Source organism: Lissotriton helveticus, chromosome 3_2 (genome assembly GCF_964261635.1).
Source record: "Lissotriton helveticus chromosome 3_2, aLisHel1.1, whole genome shotgun sequence".
Classification (NCBI taxonomy): Eukaryota; Metazoa; Chordata; class Amphibia; order Caudata; family Salamandridae; genus Lissotriton; species Lissotriton helveticus.
The window spans coordinates 501736238-501761068 of record NC_136062.1 but is presented as its reverse complement, the minus strand read 5'-3'; the positions used below and the strand labels follow the sequence as shown (position 1 = coordinate 501761068).

General features: G+C 48.7%; 1 protein-coding gene across 1 annotated transcript in view; it reads left to right on the top strand.

Moving 5' to 3' along the window:
• Positions 1-24831, top strand: part of LOC144826182 (uncharacterized) — a 456019-nt gene that overhangs the window by 111247 nt on the left and 319941 nt on the right. Inside the window, 2 exon segments of the mRNA XM_078684576.1 lie at positions 1870-1917; positions 17577-17687. Coding sequence (XP_078540702.1) covers positions 1870-1917; positions 17577-17687 — 159 coding nt within the window.

The window sequence follows — 24831 nt, the reverse complement described above, 5'->3', positions numbered from 1 at the left end:
ATATAGGATGAGATTTTAGCGGGTTGATGGAAGCAGACAGCACTAAGTATCCATTATTTGTTATGTTTTCACTATTAGGTCTAACAAATGGGGAATGGAATTCATTTGGCCCTGAAGAGAGTTTGAGAAGAACCCTCACAAACTCGAAACGCGTAGGCGGACAGGATTAAGTCCTGTACACATTTAAATTTGTTTATGATTTAAACGCCTATCAACATTTCTACCGAGAGGTTGTCGTGTTGGTTTTTGGAGAACCACTAAAAATCTCCTTTTTTGCCAAATATTATATCTCAAAAAAACTGTTGGTTCATAAAAAATGTTATGGATAATTCTTCCCCTTGTTTTATGTGTGAAATGATATCACATAAAGACAGTTGTGTACTATTTTTGCACATTTGCACAATTTATGTATGTTTTGTTAATTTTCTGTTTAAACCACATTTTTGCATTGTAAATATTGAATCTTTCATTGTAAATATTGGACACTAAATGGCCTTTACGTTTAAGGCTTTGAGATTTCTCTTGACTATAGTGACATGTTTTCCTTTTTTGAAAATTGATGAATAAAACTGGCGCAAATAATCGCCAAGGTAAACACATTAAATAGTGCTTATCTTTTTTCATCCCTATAAAATATATGGTGGGAAAATCATAGAGGTGCGGGTTTTTCCTTTTCGTGTAAAACAAAATGAGATGAGGCCTTGGCCTTTCTTTCTCTTTTGCACATACTGCTATGGTATTTTTTATTTTCCGGGGCTCCCACTCCGACGACGGGAAATGATACAAGCTATGGGAATCTATGAAAGTTACCAATACTGGAGAACCAAAGTTACAGGTAAGTAGCTTGCCTTGTTACCCAACTGCAGACAGCTATTTAAAACTTCCAGCTTGTGAATGAAGGCCCTAATCTGATATTTGAATGTAGTTGTTGCCTCTAGTGCGGTTGTCCCATACTTGGTGACAATCCTAGGAAGACGAGCCGAAGAGCTTGAGTGAAGCAGTAAAGCTTGAGATTAAGGCCAGAAGTTCAGTGTGAACTGTGTCCTTCAGGCTAAAACATAGGTAAGAATTCTGTCACATCCCCGCTTCCATACCTCTCCTTGTTCTCTATCGCCAGCATGGTTTTGAGATTATGGTTGCCGTGGGAAGAAACCTGTGGCCTTGTGTCCTTCTGCAGTTTCCTGAAAGCCTCCCTTCAAAGTGGCAGCCTTCCATTTTGAATTGCGAGCCTCTATGTCAGGCAGATGTTGCGTACATTGGCAACGGCATGGAGACCGCAGCACACCGAGGCCCCGGAATGCAGCTGAAAATGAGAAACGAAAATATGTCTGGGCTCACAGCCCAAGTCTCTGGAGCGAGAGCAACATTGTATTGCACAAGCAGGAGCGACATGTCATAGTGACATCACTATATTTCCATTCAAACAAGATGAAATCAAAGGGGCAGATGTACGAAAAACTAGTCGCAAAATACTGAACGCCAATTGCGCTTGGTATTTTTGTGACCAGTAAATATTTTTAGAGAAGTGATCAATGTTCTAATAGTTCAGTTATTAAAAATCGAACATAGTGGGTCGCAGTCCAACCTCCTGCATCAATATTAGTGAGATTCATCGCAAATTGAGACTATTAAGATTGGAGGCCATCACAGGGATGGTGGCCTGCTAGGACCCGGCAGACCACCATGTCTGGGATTGCTAAAGTTTTTTTGGTTAAATGCAGCCCATTTTGCTTAAAGTACCAGTACTGCTCTTAAAAGAAAAGTTTGCTTTTTTTTGCTTGTTTGAGTTGACGCTTACTCTTAAGCAATTTTTTTCTTTCTTATAAATGCTTCTAATCACAGATTCCCCACATTGTAAATTTCTTCCAGGCACCAAAGTGGATCTACAACACGCACAAGCAGTGCTCCTGCCCGCAGGTAGGTAGCACTCTGTTACTTTGCTTCAATGCGAATCCCCTCCGGAAGTGGTTAATGGAGCCACGTGTAAGTGACACCCATGAACGCTGATGTCCGTTTCTTTCTTACTGCACATCAGACACGGATCCGGAGCTGCACTACTTCTTTATTTATTTTATGAAGCTATTTTCTCCCAGAACATTTTCCAGTGTGCAAGGGATGTCACATTTTAAAACAACAGGATTGTAGATTTATAGGGACCGTTGAAAGTAGATGTCTCTGCCAGAGACACATGTATAGTTATAGTTAGGACAGAGTTTCTATCAAAAAGGTGATCTTCAGGTGCCTATATCTTTGGCATCGGTTGATGAATATCATGATATTTTCCCCAATATGTGCCCGCTACTTCAGGTGCTGTCTGGAATGTTTCACGGTGATCCATTTAGTGGGGGCCGAGGGAAAAAAGGAGAGGGGGGGAATCCCAAAACGCATTTTCCCCATGGTAATTCCCATAAAATCTTTAAACATGACGTCAGCCTGAACCGCTGTACAGTATTGCACCAAATTTGGCAGGAAGCTAGATGTTGATACGAAGATAGTGCTTTTTATGTTTTGGTGTACATCTGTTCTGTAGTTTTAGAGATATTAAGCATAAAACACATTTGTATATCTAGGAACGTGGATCCAACAGTCCCCGTGCTGTAATCTGATTGGCTGTCAACACTTCAACCATTAAATGGTGGCAGCCATCTTTGGACTCCCACAAATAACTCAAAAAGTAAGCAAAGGTGGGCAGAGTAGGAATATACAGAACGCCTCGAAGTGGTGGTGGGGTCCTCCATAGTTGGGGAATGGAATTAAAAATCCTTAGAAATTCCCAGAAAAAAAACAAAGGTTACAGGGATGTTAAAGTTAGGCTGATGTTTCACTCGTACAAAACCAGAGAAATGTAGCTGTTTGTGAGCTAGCTGTAACCCGCGCCCCGCAATACACTTCTTATGACGTCACATATTACATCACTCATTACATGGTCAGTGACATCACTGATGTAATCATCCAGTGACTGTGAGTGTTTTTATAAGTGTTAAATATATATATATACCAAGGTGCATTGGTGAATTAGTGGGTGTATGAGTGCCAGATTGGATGAGTCACTGGGTGCGAGACTAACTGTATAAGTGAGTGATTCGGGGTGTCAGTGAATGTATGGGTGAGTGACTGGTTGTGTAAATGTATCTGTCGAAGTCTGAGTGGGTATGTGAGATTCTGTATGGGGGTGTGATTGGTTGTCTGAGTCCCTCTATGGTTGTGTGTGTGGGGAGGGTGTGTGTGACTGCCTGTATGGATGTGTGAGTGGCTTCTGGCTCCCCGCCTTCTGCAGGAGTCGGCATTGCTTTGAGACCCAGAGAGCTGCTAACCTCCAGCTCCCAGGATCTCAAAGAAATGTGTCTGTTTCCCTGCTCGCCTGACAGCGGGCAGAAAAGCAGACATGCTCTACTTTCAGCAAGCGAGAGCATTTTGTGCTCCTGGTTGCTGAAAGCGGAGCAGGTTTGCGCTCCTGCCAAGCCATAGCAAACAGCAATGTCCTCTGGGTGGGTGGGCACCCTGGGACATTGCTGAAGCCAGCCCTGGTGGGTGGCAGTACCCAGGGCCATCTAGGACTCAAAGTGGGTCAGGCAGCCCCCCTCCTTTGTTAATTAAGCCCGGGGAGGTGCCGTTCCCCAGGGCTATGTGGGGGGGGGGGGGGCAGAACCCCCCCCCACGCAGTAATATTACTTGTAGCCCCAGGGAGGAGGCGGTCCCCAGGGCTGCGCAGAGGCCATAATGGCCTCCCCGCATTTTATTCAATAGCCCGGTCCCCCCCGACAACAGTTTTCATATCTTTGCCCCAGAGAGGTGGTAGTCCCCTGGGCGGCAGGGGAGGCCTTAGGGCCTCCCCCCGCATTGTGTTTTTCATAAAATGATTGCTCCGGGCAAGTGGCATTCCCCGGGGCTGTGAATGGGCCTAGCCCCCCCCCCCCCCCCACATACACACACACATTTATACTGTTTAGTGACCCGTGGATTTACTCTTTTTCTGGGACTCTGCTTCAAGCCAAGTCCCACGATGGCTACCTACACTTTATGGTTAGCAGCAGTATTGCTTTGCCCTCCCAAATAATAGAAAACGCCACACTCTCATTTAGAGGCAAACACACAGCCAAGCAATAAAAATCACCTGGAAAGGGATTTCACTATCATATAATGAGGCGTCACATCAAAAGACAGTTTTCAGAATGAGTTTTATTTGTGCAACACTCTCTAAAAAAAACTTTCCAGATGGCAAATGAACAACATTCAAATGTCTATAGATCTATATAGAACTATATAGATATATATATGTGCGAACAATAATACCACACTTACAAACAAGCAAATGCAACTGTTAATTGCATTGATTAAAATACATGGAATAAAATACAAGCAGTTAATAATACTTGAGGTCCGCTGGAAGAAATAAGCACCATTAAATGCAAGCAATCAGAAAGGTCGATACACTAATTAGATAATCTGAAAGAGACTATTAATTATGGATTCCTTACCTTAGAATTACCCCCAGGCGATAGGCTGGATCCGGAGATTTTTTCATCGGTACCCCTGCTCGTCGGTAGGTGGCAGCTGTCGACTCTGCGTTCGTCGTAGGCATCGTGATCACCGAATGACGTTGTGGTATCTACTTAAGACGCAGCCCCTGCGCGCTGCCGTCCGTTCTTTCTTTGTGTGCACCAGCCAGGGCAGAGCCGGAGAGAGCGGTACCTCTAGTCACTTTTTGACTGCTTTTTTCGACTTTTGTCGACATCTTTACAATACTTTCGACTACTGGTGCACAGGGATGTCACATCGGCATACTGGCTTCAAGCCTTGTGGCTCCTGCCACAAGCTGATGTTGTTGACAGACCCACATCTAGTATGCCTCTGGTGTCTGGAGCACGACCACGACCTGAAGTCATGCTCAAACTGTCGGGCCATGGCCCGAAGTCTTTGCGGGAGCGGTCCCGGAAGCTTCTGGAGGCCCGACAGTCGTCTCCGTGCCGCTCGAGGTCCCTGTCGAGAGGGAGGTCACGGGGCCGGTTGCTGAGCCATCACCATCACTCATGTCAAAGTCTTCGTTTTCGGGTAAGTCAAAGCACAAAAAGAATGCAAACAAGCATGTTGGGTCGACTCCGAACCCCTCCCCACTTCCCGGGAGCTGGGGCGACCCCTGCCCAACTTTGTAGTTTTTACGAAGCCCTCAACTCCTCCTTTGGGCAGCCCGACTCCGCTGGCGCGCCTTCGGACCCAGCGGACACGGCTGGGGGTTCCAGGCCTTCGATGCCAGCGGCTTCAGCCCCAGCGCTGCTGGGCCCCCAGGGTTCCTGGCCTGGATCCAGGTCAGCACCAGTCGACCTTATGACACCACCTCTGGCGCCGAATCCATTTGTGGCGCCTCCACCCACTACGACGTCGGTTGTGTCCCCAACTGATGTCGACCCTGGCCTTCCCCTCGTTATGTACAGAGAGCGAACCGGCGTTGGCCGACGTCAGTACCAGCGCAGACCGGTACTTTTGTACCCCTGTTCTCCACTGGTGTTCCCTATCGCCCTGAGTGGCTACCAGAGGCGGGTGAGGAGGACTGCCCTCTGTCTGTGGACCCTCAGGAAGACCAGTTGGAAGAACCGGACTGGAGAGAGAAAGGAGTTGGGTGAGGCCAGTGGTCTGGACACTTCCCCAGACCTTGGTATGCTTTCTCCCCCTCCTGTGGCCACGGAGGAGGGAGCTTCCTATGCTGTGGTGTTGCGTAGGGTGGCTGAGGCCTTGAACCTTGAGTTTCCTACGGTGGCGGCCAGGACTAACCTCATGACCGAGGTGATTCAATCGGCAGCAGCCTCTTCAGAGCCCCTGCTGCTGTGGAATGAGGCCCTCACGGACATTCTACTGGGCACTTGGTCCAAGTTCAGCACAGGGGCTCCTGTGAATAGGAAGATTGCCCGACGCCCCCGCCTGGCCCCAGGCGACTCCATTTTCCTCTCCCAACACCCTACCCCCGAGAGCTTGGAGGTTCAAGCCTCAACTTCCAAGGGCCCATTCCCAACTGCTCCCCCAGATAGGGAATCCAAGAAGCTGGGCCATTTTGGGAAGAAGATGTTTTCTTCTGTCAGCTTAGGACTGCAGTCGGTGAACACTGCATGTCTCTTGGGCCGTTACTCCCAACCTGTGTGGGACATGGTTGCGCAGGTACTGCTACAGTGCCCAGAGGAGGCCCGAGCTGTGCTCTCCCATGCAGTTGCTGAGGGTAGAAATGCAGCGAAGATATCCATACGATGTGGATTGGACCCGCCGACTCGCTAGGCAGGATGATTTCAATGCTGGTATCCCTGAGACGCTACGCCTGGCTGAGGTCCACTTGCATTTCGGGTGATGTCCCATCAACTCTTTTGGATGTGCCCTTTGATGGCCGTCGCTTGTTTGGTGACAAAGCGGACAACATGCTTCAGCGCTTTAAGGACTCCAGGGCGTTCGAGGCATGTGGGCTGCTGAATTCACATCTTATGCATAGATCGCCGCCTAGTGTTGGGTCCGGATGATTGCACATTGTTATCCTGGAAGAGTCTTCGAAGTATCACGAGATAGGTGGCTCCTCCCCTGGACTACAGTGCGCATGGGCATCCTGTCCATACTCAGATTGTTTTTTTCCGCCATTGGGTTTGGATGTACTTTTCTTTACTCAAGTTCGGAAACTTTTCTACAAGGCCAAAAGGCCTTCGGGGTCGTCGGTATTGTACTTTCGTTCGGTGCCAAGTTCTTGTTCCAGTTTCTTTTCGAAGCAGGACGTCGAAGAGAGCCGCGTGGCCTTTTCGACACCAGAGGCCCGATCGTCGATGGAACGGAGCCCGTTCAAACGATGCCCCCTTTGTAACTCAAAATACCCGCACATCGATGTACACCCGGTGTGCAACAAGTGCTTATCACCAGACCACAACGAGGACAACTGTCTAGCTTGTGCTCGGTTCCGGTCGAAGAAGACGCTTAGACTCCGATGGGCAGAGAGACAAACAATGTCGAAGCCAGCGCCCGACCCGGTGAATATCTTCGACGACGATGAGATCGTCGAGACCGAGGATCCAGAACAGCTGTCGGATCCAGGTTCGGAGCACGACTCCAACTACTATGAAGACGACGAAAACAGGGATCGAACAACACAAAACTGTGTCACTTGGGAAACGGAGTCGTCCTCTACAATCGGACGTTGTGTACCAGGACTCCTCCTATGATAATCAGTCGAAGCTCCATATCGACGCCGACACGGGCACACTTACAATTTATCAAAGGAAGATAAGGTCGGAAAATCCTCTGGAATCATATAAAATTCTACTGAAAAAGAAAAGGGATTCTTCCACATCACCTGTCCTTTTTGAAAGTGTACAGTACCATGGCCAGGACACTTCTTACTCACCCACACGCTCTAATGAAGAGATGGGGTATGACTATGATGAACAGTATAGTTACCCTGCGGACAATGATCAGGATGACCAGGCTCAAGCCTGGACAGACCCTATTGACCAGGGGGAGTCCCAACCTCTCCCTGATACTTCAGACAAGTCAGTTAAAACATTACCAATGCTAAAGGGTGTCCTCAAACATGCAGGAGACATTTTTAAGGAGACCACAAGAGCAAGGGTTATTAACCCTCGCATTGAAAGAAAATACAGACCGGCGCCTTTGGACCCTACATACATTAAGGGACAGTTGCCGTTGAACTCTTTGGTGGTTTCCAATGCTCGTAAACGTGCCAACTCCCAAACTACTGGTGATGCTCCTCCTCCGGACAAAGAGTCTAAAGTGTTAGAAGCTTCTGGGAAAAGGGTGGCTGCACAAGCAGCTAACATCTGGAGAATTTCCAACACACAAGCCCTACTAGCCAGATACGATAGGGCACATTATGACACTTTAGAGCAACTGCTACAACAATTGCCTGATACCTACAAGGAAGGAGCAGAAATGCTCATACAAGCAGAGAAACTGATATCCAACGCATCCATTAAATGTGCGCTGGACGTAGCAGACACGGCAGCTAGAGCCATCAACACAAGTGTCATGCTCAGAAGGCATGCTTGGTTGCGCTTCTCAGGGTTCAAACCAGAGATACAAACCACTTTATTGAATCAGCCTGTAAACCCTGATTTTTTTATTTGGCCCTGATGTGGACACAATCTTAGAAAAGATTAAAAAAGACACAGAAACAGCCAAATCTATGGGAGCCTTGCAGTCCTAACAATTCAGAGGAGGTTCCTTTCGTCGCTCCAATAACAGAGGAGCTACAAGAGGCCAGGCGTCCCAGCAGACTCAATATAGTAAAGGGAACACGCAAACCACCGATAATAAAACAAACAGAGGTGGATACCGTGGCAACAGCAGTAAAGGCAGAGGACGAGGGAATAACAACACCAGATCCTCCGCCAATACTAAACAGTGTCGCCTTGTCACTGCCCCCGGACCATATAACACCGGTCAGGGGCAGATTACAACAGTTCCTGCCAGTCTGGGAAAGAATTACCACAGACAGGTGGGTGAGACAACTTATTCAGTACGGTTATTGTCTAGAACTAACATCCACTCTACCCAACATACCCCCAAAACACTGTCCTATGTCCACAGAGCACATAGAATTATTGCAGCAGGAAGTTATCAGCATGCTGCAAAAAGGGGCCATAGAACTCGTCCCTATACAGGAACAGGGTACAGAGGTCTACTCTCTGTACTTCTTAATCCCCATAAAGGACGGGTCCCTCAGGCCAATATTAGACCTCAGGCCCCTAAACCAATACATCTTGTCGGAACACTTTCACATGCTCACTTTACAGCAAGTTCTACCATTACTCAGTCAGGGAGACTTCCACGCAACATTAGACCTAAAGGATGCATATTTCCACTTACCAATACATCCAGCACACAGGAAGTATCTCAGGTTTACCATCCAAAATCAGCACTACCAGTTCAAGGTACTGCCTTTCGGGGTGACTACAGCCCCCAGGGTGTTTACCAAGTGCCTAGCGACAGTGGCTGCACACCTACGGAGAAACCACATTCACGTCTACCCCTATCTGGACGACTGGCTCAACCAAGCAAAGTCAGCCCAGCAATGTGCCAGTCACGTATCCCGCACTATTCACCTCCTACACAAGCTGGGATTCTCATTAAACTACCCAAAGTCTCGTCTTCAGCCCGCCCACGTACAGCAGTACCTGAGAGCCACAATAGACACTCTGGCGGCAAAGGCGCAGCCAAATTCAGCAAGAATCAACAGCATTCTGTTACTCATTCAGAAATTCAGACCCCAACACTTGCTCACAGCACGGGTGTTTATGCAGTTGATAGGCATGATGGCCTCCTGCATCTTCATAGTCCCTCACGCAAGACTACACATGCGTCCGCTTCAGGAGTGCTTAGCACGTCAGTGGAACAAGGCTCAGGGACAGTTGAAAGACCTAGTGTTGGTAACCGGTCGTGCATACAGCTCTCTGCATTGGTGGAACCCACAAAACCTTTGCAAGGGACGACCGTTCCAAGAGCCTGTACCACAAATAGTGCTGACGACGGACGCATCTCTCCTGGGATGGGCAGCGCATGTCCTCCATTACACAGTGCAGGGGCTATGGACGACACAGTAAAAGAGGATGCACATCAACCTGCTGGAACTGATGGCAATCTTTATGGCAATGAAGGCGTTCAAAGTACACGTGTGCAACAAAGTCGTGTTAATCCGGACGGACAACATGACTGCCATGTACTACATACAGAAGCAGGGGGGGACACACTCTCCACAGTTGTCCCATCTAGCGCAAATGCATGTGGAAGTGGGCCATCCAGAGGAACATATTCCTCATGGCGGAACACCTCCCAGGCAGGGACAACCAGACGGCGGATCTGCTCAGCAGACACAGCCACCAGATGCACGAGTGGGAGATACATCCCTCACTGCTGCAACCGTACTTCCAAAGGTGGGGTCACCCAGAAATAGACCTGTTCGCCACAAGGGAAAATGCAAAATGCCAAAGCTTCGCCGCCAGATTTCCACATCCGCAGTCTCAGGGCAATGCGATATGGATGAACTGGTCAGGCAGATTTGCGTACGCTTTTCCCCCAGCCCCGCTCATACAACTAGTGGCACGCAAACTGCGACAACACTCGATGACACTGATCCTGGTTGCTCCAACATGGGCGCGGCAACCATGGTACACCACGTTCCTGGAACTTTCCGTGGTGCCTCCTCAAAGGCTGCAATTAACACCCCGTCTTTTAACGCAGAGCCATAGTGACATTCAGCACCCAGATCCGCAACAGTTGAACCTTGCGATCTGGCTCCTGAGGTCAAAGAGTTTGGTTACCTAAACTTGCCTCCCGACTGTATGAATATCATCAAGGAGGCCTACAACCAGAGCATGCTATGCGGCGAAGTGGAAACGATTTGTCATCTATTGTAACAATAATGACATAAATCCGCTAGATGCAGCTACTCAAAACATCATATGTTACCTCTTACATTTACACAGATGCAATCTGGCCTATAGCTCCATTCGTATACATTTGGCTGCAGTGGCAGCTTACCTTCAGAACAGGCAGCACCTTTCACTCTTCAGAGTACCTGCTATTAAAGCTTTCCTCAAACGAATCATTCCTCCACGACACCCACCTTCACCTGTCTCGAACCTCAACGTGGTTCTTACCAGACTAATGGGACCACCTTTTGAACCTCTACACTCCTGTGAGATACAATTCCTAACGTGGAAAGTGGCTTTTCTAGTGGCAATTACATCACTCAGAAGAGTTAGTGAGCTGCAAGCCCTAACTATTCAGGAGCCATTCATACAAATTCACGCTAATAGGGTAGTGCTGCGAACTAACCCTAAATTTATGCCTAAGGTGGTGTGCCAGTTTCACATCAATCAAGCTATCGAACTGCCAGTATTCTTCCCTAATCCAGATTCCGTGGCAGAAAGAGCTCTACATACCCTAGACGTTAAAAGAGCTCTCCTGTACTATATAGACAGAACAAAACTTTTCAGAAAGACGAAGCAACTGTTTGTTGCCTTTTCACCACAGCACAAAGGCAACCCCATTTCCAAGTCAGGTATAGCCAGATGGATTGTTAAGTGCATACAAATCTGTTATCAAAAAGCTAAACGCACATTAACAGTTCCCCCAAGAGTGCATTCAACACGCAAGTTAGGGCATCCATGGCTTTCCTAGGAAACATTCCTTTAGAAGACATATGTAGGGCAGCCACATTGACCACCACACACACATTCACCAAACACTACTGCGTGGATGTACACTCCAAACAGCAAGCTGCTGTAGGTCAGGCTGTTCTCAGAACTCTCTTTCAGACTGCTGCAGCTGGCACGGGCAACCGCCGCTAGGAGGAGACTGCTATACATTCTATGCATAAGATGTGAATTCAGCAGCCCACATGCTTCGAACGGAATATGCTACTTACCAGTATGCATCTGTTCTTGGCATGTAGGGCTGCTGACATTCACATCACCCTCCCTCCTCCCCGGTGCCAGTCACAGCTGTAGCACTCAGCCTTATTCTTAGCATGGACATCACTTACTGTATCATACTCCATCCCTGCCACAATGGCGAAAAACAATCTGAGGATGGAGTCGATGCCCATGCGCACTGTAGTCCAGGGGAGGAGCCACCTATCTCGTGATACTTCGAAGACTCTTCCAGGACAACAATGTGCAATCATCCGGACCCAACACTAGGCGGCGATCTATGCTATAGATATGAATGTCAGCAGCCCTACATGCCAAGAACAGATGCATACTGGTAAGTAGCATATTCCTACTGCCAGATCCTTGGGCCTCGCTATCACCTCTCGCCGCGTGCAGGCTGGCTTTCGCCCCTTTCCTGGCTACGGAAGGGGTGCCCCACCATGTACCACCCAGAGCCACAGGCCTGCGCAAATTACCAGCCTCTGCGGGGCCGGGGACGTGGGACCCAGCGTTGTGGGTCTGGGGGCCAGCGGGCTGGCCAGTCCACCAGCGCCCCCACTGCAGCAGCCTCCTAGTCCAACTTTACAGGGCCACAAGTTGCCAGTGGGTGGCAGGATTCTCCATCACCTCCCCCACTGGCTCAACATCACGTCGGACAGGTGGGTATTGCAGATAGTCTTAAGGGGCTACTCCGTCCGCTTAGAGACTACCCCTCCCTCCATGCCACCTGCCTTCCATCGCATGTCTGAGGATCACTTGGCCCTTCTCCGTCAGAAGTTACGGCTCTCTTGGCCAAGGGAGCCGTCGAGTGAGTCCCTGTGCCAGACGTAGGTTGTGGTTATTATTCTCACTACTTTCTGGTAGCCAAGAATGACAAAGGCCTGCGTCCTATCTTGGACCTCAGGGATGTCAACCACTTCTTATTGAAGAAGAAGTTCAAAATGTTGACATTGGCTCAGGTCCGGTCTGTCCTCGAACCTGGAGACTGGATGGTAGCTTTGGACGTGCAGGACGCATATTTTCACATCCCCGTCCTACCTGCCCACCGGCGTTACCTGCGGTTCACTATAGGCCACTAGCACTTTCAGTTCACCGTGCTTCCCTTTGGCCATACTAGCGCCCTTCGGGTGTTCACGAAAGTGATGGCTGTGGTCACAGCTCATCTGCGCAGATCAGGGGTTCCAGTCTTCCCCCTATTTCAACGACTGGCTGTTGAAGGCAGTTTGCCCCAGGCTGTCATCTCCCGCCTCCAGACTACAGCAGACCTCCTGCATTCGCTGGGGTTCACTATCAACGTGCCAAAGTCACACCTGATTCCCTCTCAGAAGCTCCATTTCATCGGGCGGTTATGGACACAGCGCAGTTTCGGGCTTATCCTCCCGAGGGATCACTGAAAGAATATCGACTACCAAAATATCGACTACCCAAAATATCGAGGAAAAAATATCTACAGCAAAAATATCGAGTTTGTATGTACAAACAGGTAAGTACAAAAATATCGAGTACAAAATATCGTTTACAAAAATATAGTTGCAAAAAATATCGTATTTACTAAAAACAGTGTTAAATTAAATTAATATTAATAATTAATTACTAAAATATACTTAATTACTTAAATTAACTTATAATAATTAAATAATTAATGAAAGTTAAATAAATATTTTTTTATTTCATATTTATTAAACATATATATATAGTAATAAAATATAATAAAATAATACCCAAAAACTGAAAACTGACCCTGAACCCTAAAAATACCCCTTTACCCAAAAACTGAAAACTGACCCTGAACCCTAAAAATACCCCTTTACCCAAAAACTGAAAACTGACCCTGAACCCTAAAAATACCCCTTTACCCAAAAACTGAAAACTGACCCTGAACCCTAAAACTACCCCTTTACCCAAAAACTGAAAACTGACCCTGAACCCTAAAAATACCCCTTTACCCAAAAACTAAAAACTGACCCTGAACCCTAAAAATACCCCTTTACCCAAAAACCCAAAACTGACCCTGAACCCTAAAAATACCCCTTTACCCAAAAAACCAAAACTGACCCTGAACCCTAAAAATACCCCTTTACCCAAAAACCCCAAACTGACCCTGAACCCTAAAAATAAAAACGATATTACTTCACTTACCTTAAAAACGATATTACTTCACTTACCTTAAAAACGATATTTTGGCTGTCGATATTCTGTCCAGTCGATATTTTCTCCAAACGATATTTTGGAGTCGATATTATGTCCAAACGATATTTTGGAGTCGATATTATGTCTGTGTACCCCTCCCGAGCAGTAAGTCTGGGATATTCGGGCTATGATTCCGATCTTTCAACCTCTATCCCGGGGTTCAGTCAGAATGACCCTGAGGCTGCTGAGCCTCATGGCCTCCAGCATCCTGTTGGTTGATCATGCCACGTGGCATATGCGGGCTCTGCAGTGGGACCTGAAGTTCCAGTGGGTGCAGCATCAGGGGAATCTTTCTGATTGAGTCCAGATCTCAGAGGGTTCTGCACACCAATTGCAGTAGTGGCTTACGAACCAAGATTGGGTCAACGGCAGATCCCTCTCCCTTCCCCAACCACAGTGGTGACAGGGGGGGGGGCGGCCACATGGGGGAGGCGAAGATCAGCGGCCTCTGGTCTCCGGCAGAGTCCGGGCTCCACATAAACCTTCTGGAGCTCCGGGCGATTTGTCTTGCACTGAAGGCATTCCTTCCTTCTGTCAACGGAAGTGTAGTGCAGGTGTTCACAGACAACACCACCGCCATGTGGTATTGCAACAAGCAAGGCGGGGTGGGGTCGTGGACCCTATGTCAGGAGACACTCGTCTCTGGAAGTAACTGGAACATCATGGCGTGTCCCTGGTGATTCAACACCTGGTGGATTCCCTGTACGCCAGGGCGGACAAACTCAGCCGCCAGTGCATGATGGATCACTAATAGCGTATTGACTCAGAGGTGGTGCAAGGTCTCTTTCAGCAGTGGGGAGAGCCTTGGTTAGATCTATTCTCCGCCGAAGAGAACGCACAATGTCAGCAGTTCTGCATGTTGGAATTTCTCATCGCAAGTAGAGTTGCGGTCTTCTATACTCCTTTCCGCCTGTACCACTTCTACACAGAGTGCTGAAGAAGATCAAGCGAGACCGGGCCCAAGTCATTCTTGTGGCTTCGGGCTTGGCCCGAAGAGTCTGCGATCCCCAGCAACATGACCATCGATCCTCCGATTAGACTGCCCCATCGGGAGGATCTTCTATCGCAGCAGCAGGAGACAGTCCTCCACCCGAACCTGTCCAGCCTCCACCTCCTTAAGTGGAGATTGAGCGACGACAGTTCACAGCTTTCGACTTGCCTCCCGAAGTCTGTAACGTTATCTTGGCAGCCTGGTGTCCCTCCGCCAAAACAGTATATGCCTGTAGATGGAACAATTTGTGGCATGGTGCACAGCAAAGGCTGTGGATCGCCTTTCTGCCCCTCTTTTCAGAGGTTCTCCTCTTCATTCTTTCTTTGGCCCAGCTGGGCTCTGCTCTGGGCCCTCTGAAGAGCTATCTTTCGGCCATTTCGGCCTTTCTTCGCCTTCCTGATCAGCCTTCTCTTTTCAAGTTCCCTATTGTAAATCGCTTCCTTAAGGGCATTTGTCACTTTGTTTCCTCCTATTCCTTTCGTAATGCTCCAGTGGGACTTGAACCTTTTTCTGTCTTACCTTATGTACTCTTCTTTTGAGCCGCTACATAACTGTCCTTTCAGGCTTTTGACCCTCAAAACTGCCTTTTTGGTTGCCATCACCTCTGCTCGCAGGGTGAGTGGGTTTCAGGCTCTTTCTTCGAAACCTCCTTTCCTGACTGTTCATCCGGACAAGGTTGTCCTTCCTCCTAGACCTTCCTTTCTTCCCAAAGTGGTTACCTCTTTCCACATAGGATAGACCATCACTTTGCCCACCTTCTTCCCGCCCGCATCCTTCTAAAGAGGAGAGGCTTCACCGTCTTGATCCAAAATGTGCGCTTTCATTTAATCTGGATAGCACACAACAATTCCGGGTGGATGACCAACTCTTTGTTGGCTATGTCGGTGCCAAAAAAGGTCGGGCCGTGCAGAAACAAACCATCTTTTAATGGGTCGTTCTTTCCCTCAACATTTGTTATTCTTTGGCGAAAAAGGAACCTCCACTGGGGTTGCGTTCCCCTTCCACCATGGCGACAGCAACCACGTCTGCTTTGGGATGTGGTGTCTCCCTTTATGACATCTGCATTGCACACATCCACTAAACATTACTGCCGGGACAGCCAAGTCCGGAGAGACGGCTTCTTTGGCCGTTCAGTTCTCCACGACTTTCTGGTGTGAACTTAGTTCGCAGACCCACCTCCAGGGTTGGTACTGCTGGGGTATCTATTCTAAGGAAAGGAATCTCTAACTAATAGTCTCTTTCAGAAGAGCAAGTTACTTGCGTTCGGTAACGATGTATCTGTAAGAGACATATATTAGTTATGGATTCCTTACCATCCCACCCATCCTCCACGTTCTGCAAACTGACTTCTATAGTCTCTGTCAGGGCCCTAGTTTTGTGCACCAGTGGTCCGTGTCGTGCATAGCTCTGCACTTCTAGCTTGGAATGTCGTGTAAAGAGCTGACATCAGCGCACAGGGGCGGTGTCTAAGTAGATACCACAATGTCATTCCAGCGATCAGGACGCCAACGACGAAAGCGAAGTCAACCGACACCACCTACCGACGCGCAGGGGTGCTGCTGAAGAAAAACATCTCTAGATCCAGTCTGACGCCTGGGGTAATTCTAAGGTAAAGAATCCATAACGTGTTCATTATAACCACTGGAGACTTGAATGTGCACACAGACACACTCACACACCATAATGCCAAGAACCAAAAGTAATACATAACTGATTCCTCTTTCTCTGCATTCCTGCCATCTTGGCTACAGAACCCCTTGACAGCCAGGCAGAAGCCTTGATTGGGACCCTAAAACAAGGTCCCTGTGGCAACACGTCTGCTCCACAGCGAGCTCCCATCTGGGCACCAGGATTTCCCGCCTTTAAACCTTTTACTCAACCTGAGGAGACGCTTCTAGAAACCTCGCCCCCTTTCTTCTGTCAGGAAAACCGCACTGACCGTACTGGTCTGTGTCAGGGTCACGACAGAAGCTGGCCAGGCCACTGTACTTTGACTCTGAGTCAGAGCTGCACATTCCACACATTTCTCTGGCAACAACAATCTCTGCTCTGAAAGGTACCAAGTGCTCATCCCACACATTATCTCAGTGAAGCTGGTGAAAGTCTCCAAAAGTACAGTAATCAACCTTGAACGTGAATAGCCTAAACAATCTGAGTGATCTGAGGGCCTGCCTATGTGCGCAAAGCTCAAGCTAGACAGAGTCAGAATTCAAGATGGCATGACAGCATGTCAAAGCCAATAGTAAGAACTTCACAATACTTCCCAATGTACAGCACAAGGCACAATTGAGCTCCACTGCATATAACACTACTTTCCAAGACAAAGCAGTACATTTCACTTCACACCCTTCTCGCTCTTATGCTTTTAAATGCACATCCCACACCTTCTGTTCCTTGCAAGGCTGTAAAAAGCAAACTGTCCCCCTCTGCAGCTACAGGGAGACACAAAAGAAATGTTCAAGGAAAAAAGGCTCATGCAGGAAACATTATGTCGTACATTCAAGAAAACACCTAAAATCAATTAAAACAATGGTAGTCAAAGGTCAGCCCGAGGTCCCTATACATGGGAGTGCCTCCGGCACCAAAGCCGCCAATCAAATTTTAGTAGTATCCGCATGTCCAATACAAGGTCTCGCGTCCTCAGTTATCTATATTTTTTAAACTTTAATTTCTCAGAAAATACAGAACGGATTTACACCAATTAAAAAAAGCATGCTCTCTGTACCAACGTCTAGCATTGCACCAAATTTGGTGTAATTCCGTTCTGCAGTTCAGGCTGCAGTCATGTTCAAAAAATGAAAAATCCCCAGAAACCTAAGATGGGGAAAATGTGTTTTGAGACCCCCCTTTTTCTTTCTTGGCCCCCACTTGACTTATCACCCTGAAACTTTCAGCACAGGATTTCGTGGAGATTTGTCAAGCAGCGCAAAGTTATTGACAAAACCAAAACTCTTATACTTTGGAATGTGTTTTCATAACAGGATCTGGAGTTCCAACAACAGTGGCATCCATTGGGATTAATGAAGATGGAGAAACGTATCCCATTGATTTCCAAGACTGTCAGAGAAGAGGAAGCGAAACCCGTCCTTCAGGTGAGCAAGTGCCCTATTATTAACCAGTCAACTTAACCAGTCCTTGAGGTGAGAAAGTGCCCCATTCTTAACCAGGGAACTTAACCAGTCCTTCAGGTGAGAAAGTGCCCCATTATTAACCAGTCAACTTAACCAGTCCTTGAGGTGAGAAAGTGCCCCATTCTTCACCAGGGACCTTAACCAGTCCTTGAGGTGAGAAAGTCTCCCATTCTTAACCAGTGAACTTAACCAGTCCTTGAGGTGAGAAAGTGCCCCATTCGTAACCAGTGAACGTAACCAGTCCTTGACGTGAGAAAGGGCCACATTCGTAACCAGTGAACTTAACCAGTCCTTCATGTGAGAAAGTGCCCCATTATTAACCAGTCAACTTAACCAGTCCTTGAGGTGAGAAAGTCTCCCATTCTTAAACAGTGAACTTAACCAGTCCTTGAGGTGAGAAAGTGCCCCATTCGTAACCAGTGAACGTAACCAGTCCTTGACGTGAGAAAGGGCCACATTCGTAACCAGTGAACTTAACCAGTCCTTCGTGTGAGAAAGGGCCACATTCGTAACCAGTGAACTTAACCAGTCCTTCGTGTGAGAAAGTGCTCCATTCATAACCAGTGAACTTAACCAGTCCTTCGCGTGAGAAAGTGCCCCATTCTTTAAAAAAAAAAATATTTTTATTTGCATTTTATCATAACTCAACAGTGCAATCATGTCATTAGCAGTGCGCACACCCATACCTCCCACCCACCCACCCCTCCCTCCGTTGTACATTTCTGAAAGAGTCCGTATCAAACCGACTTGAAGTCCCTAGCACCATTGTGCAATTGTCTCTTAGCATCATACACAGAGTCCTCCGGCGTGCACTCATGTTGGTGTACATTTTATTACTTATCATGCATCCCTCATAACCCCCCATCTAAACCATGATAGTGTCTCCATCTAGCCCAGACCTTAAGGAACTTCTTTGGGCATCCCCTCGCTTTGTACGTAACTCTCTCGGCTGCCATGTACAGGTCTAACCCTCTCCTCCATTCCTCTAACCCCGTCGGTTCCGGTGTCCCCCAGTGTTTCACTATTTCTCGTTTCGCCACCACAAGCGCCAGTACCAGGAAAGGTAGTAGGGGTCGCGCTAGGTCTACGTCATTTGTCATGCCTAGAAGGGCCAGCCTGGGCTCCAGTTGGAGAGGGGTCTCCAACACTTCACTCAATTCCACAAAGATTTGGGTCCAGTAGTCTTGTATCGTATTGCATGACCACAAGATGTGATAGAAGTCTCCGTCCAATTCTTTGCATCTAAGGCACCTTGTGTCATCCGTTCTCCCCATTTTGTGGAGCCGTACCCTGTCATATTAGGTTCTGTGGAGAACATTAAATTGGATGAGGCGCAGCCGGGACTTAATTGCCACCTCCCTGGGATGCATTAATACCACGTCCCAGTCTATATCTTCCATGTCTCCCACCTCTGCTTCCCATGTCCGTCTGAGCTTTGCCAAGTCGCCTAGCATGTTATTTGTTAAGGTTTTATATGTGAGTGAAACTGCTTTCCCCTGAATCTGCTCTTGCAGGAGCCGCCCCTCTAGTGGTGCATAGTCTGGGAGCTCATCCAACTGGATGTTTTGGGCACGCCAGGCATGCCGCAGCTGCGCGTATTTGAAGAATTGCGTGCGATGCAATCCGAACTCCGACCCTAGGGCCATAAACGATTTCAGTTCCCCCTTGGCCACCACGTCCCCCAGGGTGGAGATACCTATATCATCCCATCTCTGGAAACCTTTTAATTTGTTTAGTTCCGTTGGCCACGTGCAGTGCCAGATCGGCGTCTGTCGTGTGGGTTTCATTCCCAAACCCGTGTGTTTCGTTGCCTTATTCCATAGATGTAAGGTGATAACCGTTGCTTGGAGAAGTTGCCCCCGTCTGGCGCCCCATAGAGATAGTACAATAAGTGTCGTGATGACATCTTATGTCTTTCAAGGGCGTAAGTGGGATGGTCTGCCTGTGCGTGCAGCCAGTCGTTTATCGGAGCAATGTGTTCCGCCCAGTAGTAGGCTTCCAGGTTCGGAAGTGAGATCCCTCTGCTGTACTGGTGTCTTTGAAGAGTATTCAATGCCACTCTGGGTTGTTTGCCCAGCCAAAGGAAGGCCCTCAGATCCGAGTGTACTCTGGTGAACACCTTTTGTGGGAGCGGGTAATACTCGTTTTGAAGGGCATATAAATACTTGGGTAGGATAATCATCTTATACATTGCCGCTCGACCCAGAAGTGTGAGTGGAAGCTGTCTCCAGCGATTCATATCCGCTATGGTATTCAGTATAATTTGTTCCAGCTTCCGTCGGTACCACAACTGTCTGTCCAGGGTGACATATACTCCGAGGTATTGGAAACCCTCCACTGTTGTCAACAGTCGTCCTGGAAGTGCCGCCCAGTTGCCCTGCCCCTTGGGGTCATAAAGTATCGATTTGTGCCAGTTGATCTGGTAGCCAGCATGCTTTCCGTATTGCTCTAGTTCCTGGAACATATCCGGTATCGTTATCTCCGGATATGTGATATATAGCAGGATATCATCCGCGTATAAGGATATTTTCTCTTCTGCGGAATCCATCTCTGCCCTTCTAAAACCTCTGATGTCCACATTCTGACAAATCCTAGCTGCCAGCACCTCAAGAGTAAGCGCAAAGAGGAGGGGGGACAATGGGCAACCTTGTCGGGTTCCCCTCCGGACCAGGAACTCCCGTGACAGTACCCCATTCACTCTTACCCTGGCTCTAGGTTCAGTGTATAGGAGCCGGACCCATTTCCGGTATTTAGGGCCAAAGCGGAATTTCTGCAGGACCCCCTCGAGAAACGGCCAATGAACAGCATCGTAGGCTTTCTCGGCATCAAGGGATAGAAACCAATGTGGGTCCTCCCTTCCCTGCACCTCCTGTAGCCAATTGTGGGTACGTCTGAGATTCAATCTGGTGGCTCTGTCCGGGAGGAATCCCGTTTGATCCAAGTGTATAAGGTCCGGTATCACCGCCCGTAGCCGCAGCGCCAGAAGTTTTGCTTCTGTATTCAAAAGGGAAATGGGGCGATAGGACGCACAATCCTCTTGCGGTTTCCCCTCCTTATGTATTGGGATTATTACCGCCGAGCACAGATCTGGGGGGAGTCTCCCTTCCTGCAAGGCGCCCTCAAAGAGTCCCTTCAGATGGCGTGTCAGTAGGTCCGCCGTGCACTTGAAGAACTCTGCCGGGAAACCGTTGGGTCCCGGTGTTTTGCCCGGTCGCAGCCTTGCTAGGGCCCCAGAGATGTCATCCAAGGAGATGTCAGACTCTAGTGCCTTAAGGGCTTCAGGAGTCAGGGTCAGCAGGTCTGTTTGATCCATGTATTGTAGGGCATCCTCACATGTCCCCTAGTCCCTGGTCGTGTTAAAGAGTTCATAGTGGGCAGCAAATACCTCTGCGATTCGGACGTCGGATCTAACGAGCATCCCCTCAGAGTCTCTGAGATGCTCCACCCATCTAGCTGCGCGCTCCTTTTTACTTAGCCATGCCAGCAGTTTGCCCGACTTGTCCCCCACATCATAGAGGCGATGAAGAGTGGCCAAGGCCTGGGTTTTGGCCTCTCCTGTTACCAGCTCCCTATAGTGCTTCTGTTGATCAGTGAGTCTCCTAAGAGTCTCTGTATCTTTTGAGGACTGGTAGTCCCTCTCTAGGTCCAGAATAGCCGCTTCCAGTTCAACTACTTCCAATTGTAGCTTTCTCCGTTCCTCCACCAGTCTGTTTTGTATCCTGTCACGCATTACTGTCTTTAGTGCCTCCCAGAATATCACCCCTGAGTCGACCGTTCCCTCATTTTCAGCAATATAGACTTTCACATCTGCTCTCAGGCCCCTCAGAACATTTGCATTCTGCAGGTCCCATGCCGCCAGTCGCCAGGAAACCCCACTTTTGTTCCGTTCCATTCCCACTCTTGCCAGCAATGGGGAGTGATCGGAAATCCCCCTCGCCTTATATTCCGCCGTGTCGTCCACTGTCAGGTTTTGCCTAGGCATGAATAGGTAGTCCAGTCTCGAGTACACCTTATGCGAGCCCGAGAAAAAGGAGTAGGCCGTCTGATCGGGTTGCAGCCACCTCCAAATGTCTGTAAGCCCTATGTTGGCCATCAGTTGGAACAGGGGAGTCTGGGTCCCATCTCTGGACGCCGTTCCTGACCGATCCTGTCCTATGTCCATCACGTCATTGAAATATCCCCCAAGTATCTGAATGGTGTCAGCAGTGTCCATGAGTATGTCTGCCACTCTCTTGAATGTGTTGGCCTGGAGTTTTGGAGGAGCATATACTGAGATTATCGTGTATGTGCGTCTATTCCATATCCCCTTAACATCCACGTAGGTCCCCTGTGGATCTGTCCAAGTTCGGGCTATGCAGAACGGGGTGGTCTTTTTTATGATAATGGCTACCCCTCTCGAGTCCGTGGTGTATCCTGCATGTGCTAATACCTTGTAGTGTCCCCTGGCTAGAAAGGCACAGTTAGTCCCTTTGAGGCGGGTTTCCTACAGCAGCGTTATGTCTGGGTTCAGTCTCCTAATCTACGCGTTCACCAACCCTCTCTTGATCTTACTGCCGAGCCCGTTAACGTTCCATATCAGGACGCTGAATCCCTTGTGATCTCTACGTTGTGTCATGTGTGCACCCGCCAGTCTGAGATACAAGGTGCTTAGTGCAGTCGGTCTCCTGTGTGGAAGTGTAGTGTGGAACACTGAAGTGCGCGACTGTCATCACATGATTGTCCCCCCATCCAACCCCCCAACTGAATGAAATGAAAAATGAAATGAAATGAATGAAATGAAATGAAAAAAATATTTGGTAAAGCGCACTGCGGCCAAGCAGCTTCCTGGCGCTGGGGACCTGATCAGAGCTCGCAGAGGGAACCCAGGGAGACTAGGAGGGGAATGCCTGAGAGAAAAGGAAGGTTTTAAGGGCTTTGCGGAAGTGAGTGTAGGTGGGGATGGAACAAATGGAGAGTGGAAGACTGTTCCAGAACTGGGGGGCCAGGACTGAAAACCGGGTACCCCCCGTTCTGGATTTACGGAAGCCGGGGATATGCAGAAGAGAGAGGGAAGAGGAACGAAGAATGCGGCTGGGGACATGAGGAGATGAGAGAAGTGATGAACAGGGGAGCAGAGCAGGAGTGAGCCCGAAAGGCTAGACAGGCCGGTTTAAAGAAAGATCTGAAACGGACAGGAAGCCAATGAAGGGACTTGAGAACAGGGGTGATGTGAGAGGATTTAGGGAGGGAGAGGATGAGGCGGGCAGCTTGGTTTTGAATGGCCTGGAGTCGACGGGTTTCGTAGGCGGGTATGCCCACGTACAGGCCATTCCCATAGTCGAGGCGGGAGATGACAAGGGCCATGACTATGGTTTTAAGTGCGTCGGTGGAAAAAAAACGCTAAATTTTACGGATAAGACGGAGGGACAAAAAACAAGAAGACACAACGGAACTGATCTGGCTGTGCATGGATAAGTCATGGCTGACTTTGATGCCAAGGGTACGAACGGAGGAAGCGGGCAAGTGAGGGGGACCAAAAGAAAGGGGCCAATGTGCAGGAGACCAAGGGTTGGAGGGACCACCAGTGAGGACAAGTTCCGTCTTGTCTGGATTGAGCTTCAAATGGTTAGCGCTCATCCACTCAGAAATAAAAACTAAGGTGGAACAAAACTCAGGGAGAGAATCAGGGGTAGAAGAAAGGTCAAAAACGAGCTGGAGGTCATCTGCGTAATTGTACACAGAGACCCCCAGCTCAAGAAGGGAGGTGATGAGGGGATGGATATAAAGATTAAAAAGAAGGGGGGAAAGAGAGGAACCTTGGGGAACGCCACAAGTGACCGGCCGGGGAGGGGCAGAGAAGCCGGAGAGGTGAACCGCCTGGGACCTGTCCCGAAGGAAGGACGCGAGCCAAGAAAAGGCCGCGCCCCGGATGCCCGCTGCGCTGACACGGTCGAGAAGGATGGAGTGGTCAACCGTGTCAAACGCAGCGGACAGATCGAGAAGGACCAGGGCTTGAGGGAGGTTAGAGTCGGCCTTCCCCTTGAGTTCGTCCAAGACTGCCAGGACCACCGCCTCCGTGGAATGGCCCGGGCGGAAGACCGCCTGATGGGATGCCAAGAGGCCATTCTCCTCGATGTAAATGGAGAGGCAGGAGGTAACATGGGCTTCAAGGATCTTGCCACGATAGGGAAGAAGGGAAATGGGTCGAAAATTAGAGGGGAGAGAGGGATCCAGACCGTTTTTTTTTAGGATAGGGAGGACTATAGCGGATTTAAAAGAAGAGGGGACAGAACCGAGAGCCAGAGAGGAATTAAGAAGAGCAAGAGGGGGGGCGGGGCAGTTAGTGAAAAGAGTTTTAAGAATGCGTGCCGGCGCACAGTCCGCGGGAGAGCCAGACTTGACTTTGACCAGAAATTTTAGAAATAAATCAGGGTAGATAGGGGGGAAGAGAGCGAAGGAGGAAAGGGGAGGAGGAAGAAGACAAGTGAGACAGGGTTGAGGCACAGTGGGGATGTTGGCTTTAATCTTCACGATCTTATCGATGAAGAAATCATTAAGTGAGGAACAGAGGGACTGTGAGGGGACCAGACTAGGGGTGGAGCGATCAGAGGTGGCAAGATTGTGAACCAGGGAGAAGATTTCACGAGATTTGTTAGCAGCGAGAGCTACTCTCTCGGTGAAATATGCGGTTTTAGCCACTAGGATCGCTTTTTTATATTCGGTGAGAAGTAGTTTATATTTGGCGCGCAAAGAGGGACAGTAATTCCGTCTCCAGTGGCGTGCCGACCGCCTAAGGTCGAGTTTAAGCGTTTTAAGCTCTGGAGAAAACCATTTGTGCGCGTCGTAGGGGTGGACCGCCTTGATCTTTCTAAGCGGGGCAACTAGATCACACGAGGAAGATAGCCATGTGCCAATGGCGTTGACCTGGGATTCGAGGGGAAGATCAGTGAGGTCTGGGGCAGAGGAAGCCAAGGTAAACGAGAGGGAATCAAGGTCGGTCTGATTCCAATTACGGGCTAGAATGTTTTTCGGAAAAGGGGGCTTGTCGACCGCGCCCAAGTGAATAGAGAAGGAGATAATAAAGTGATCCGACCAAACACAAGGGGATATAGAGGGAGGTGAGACG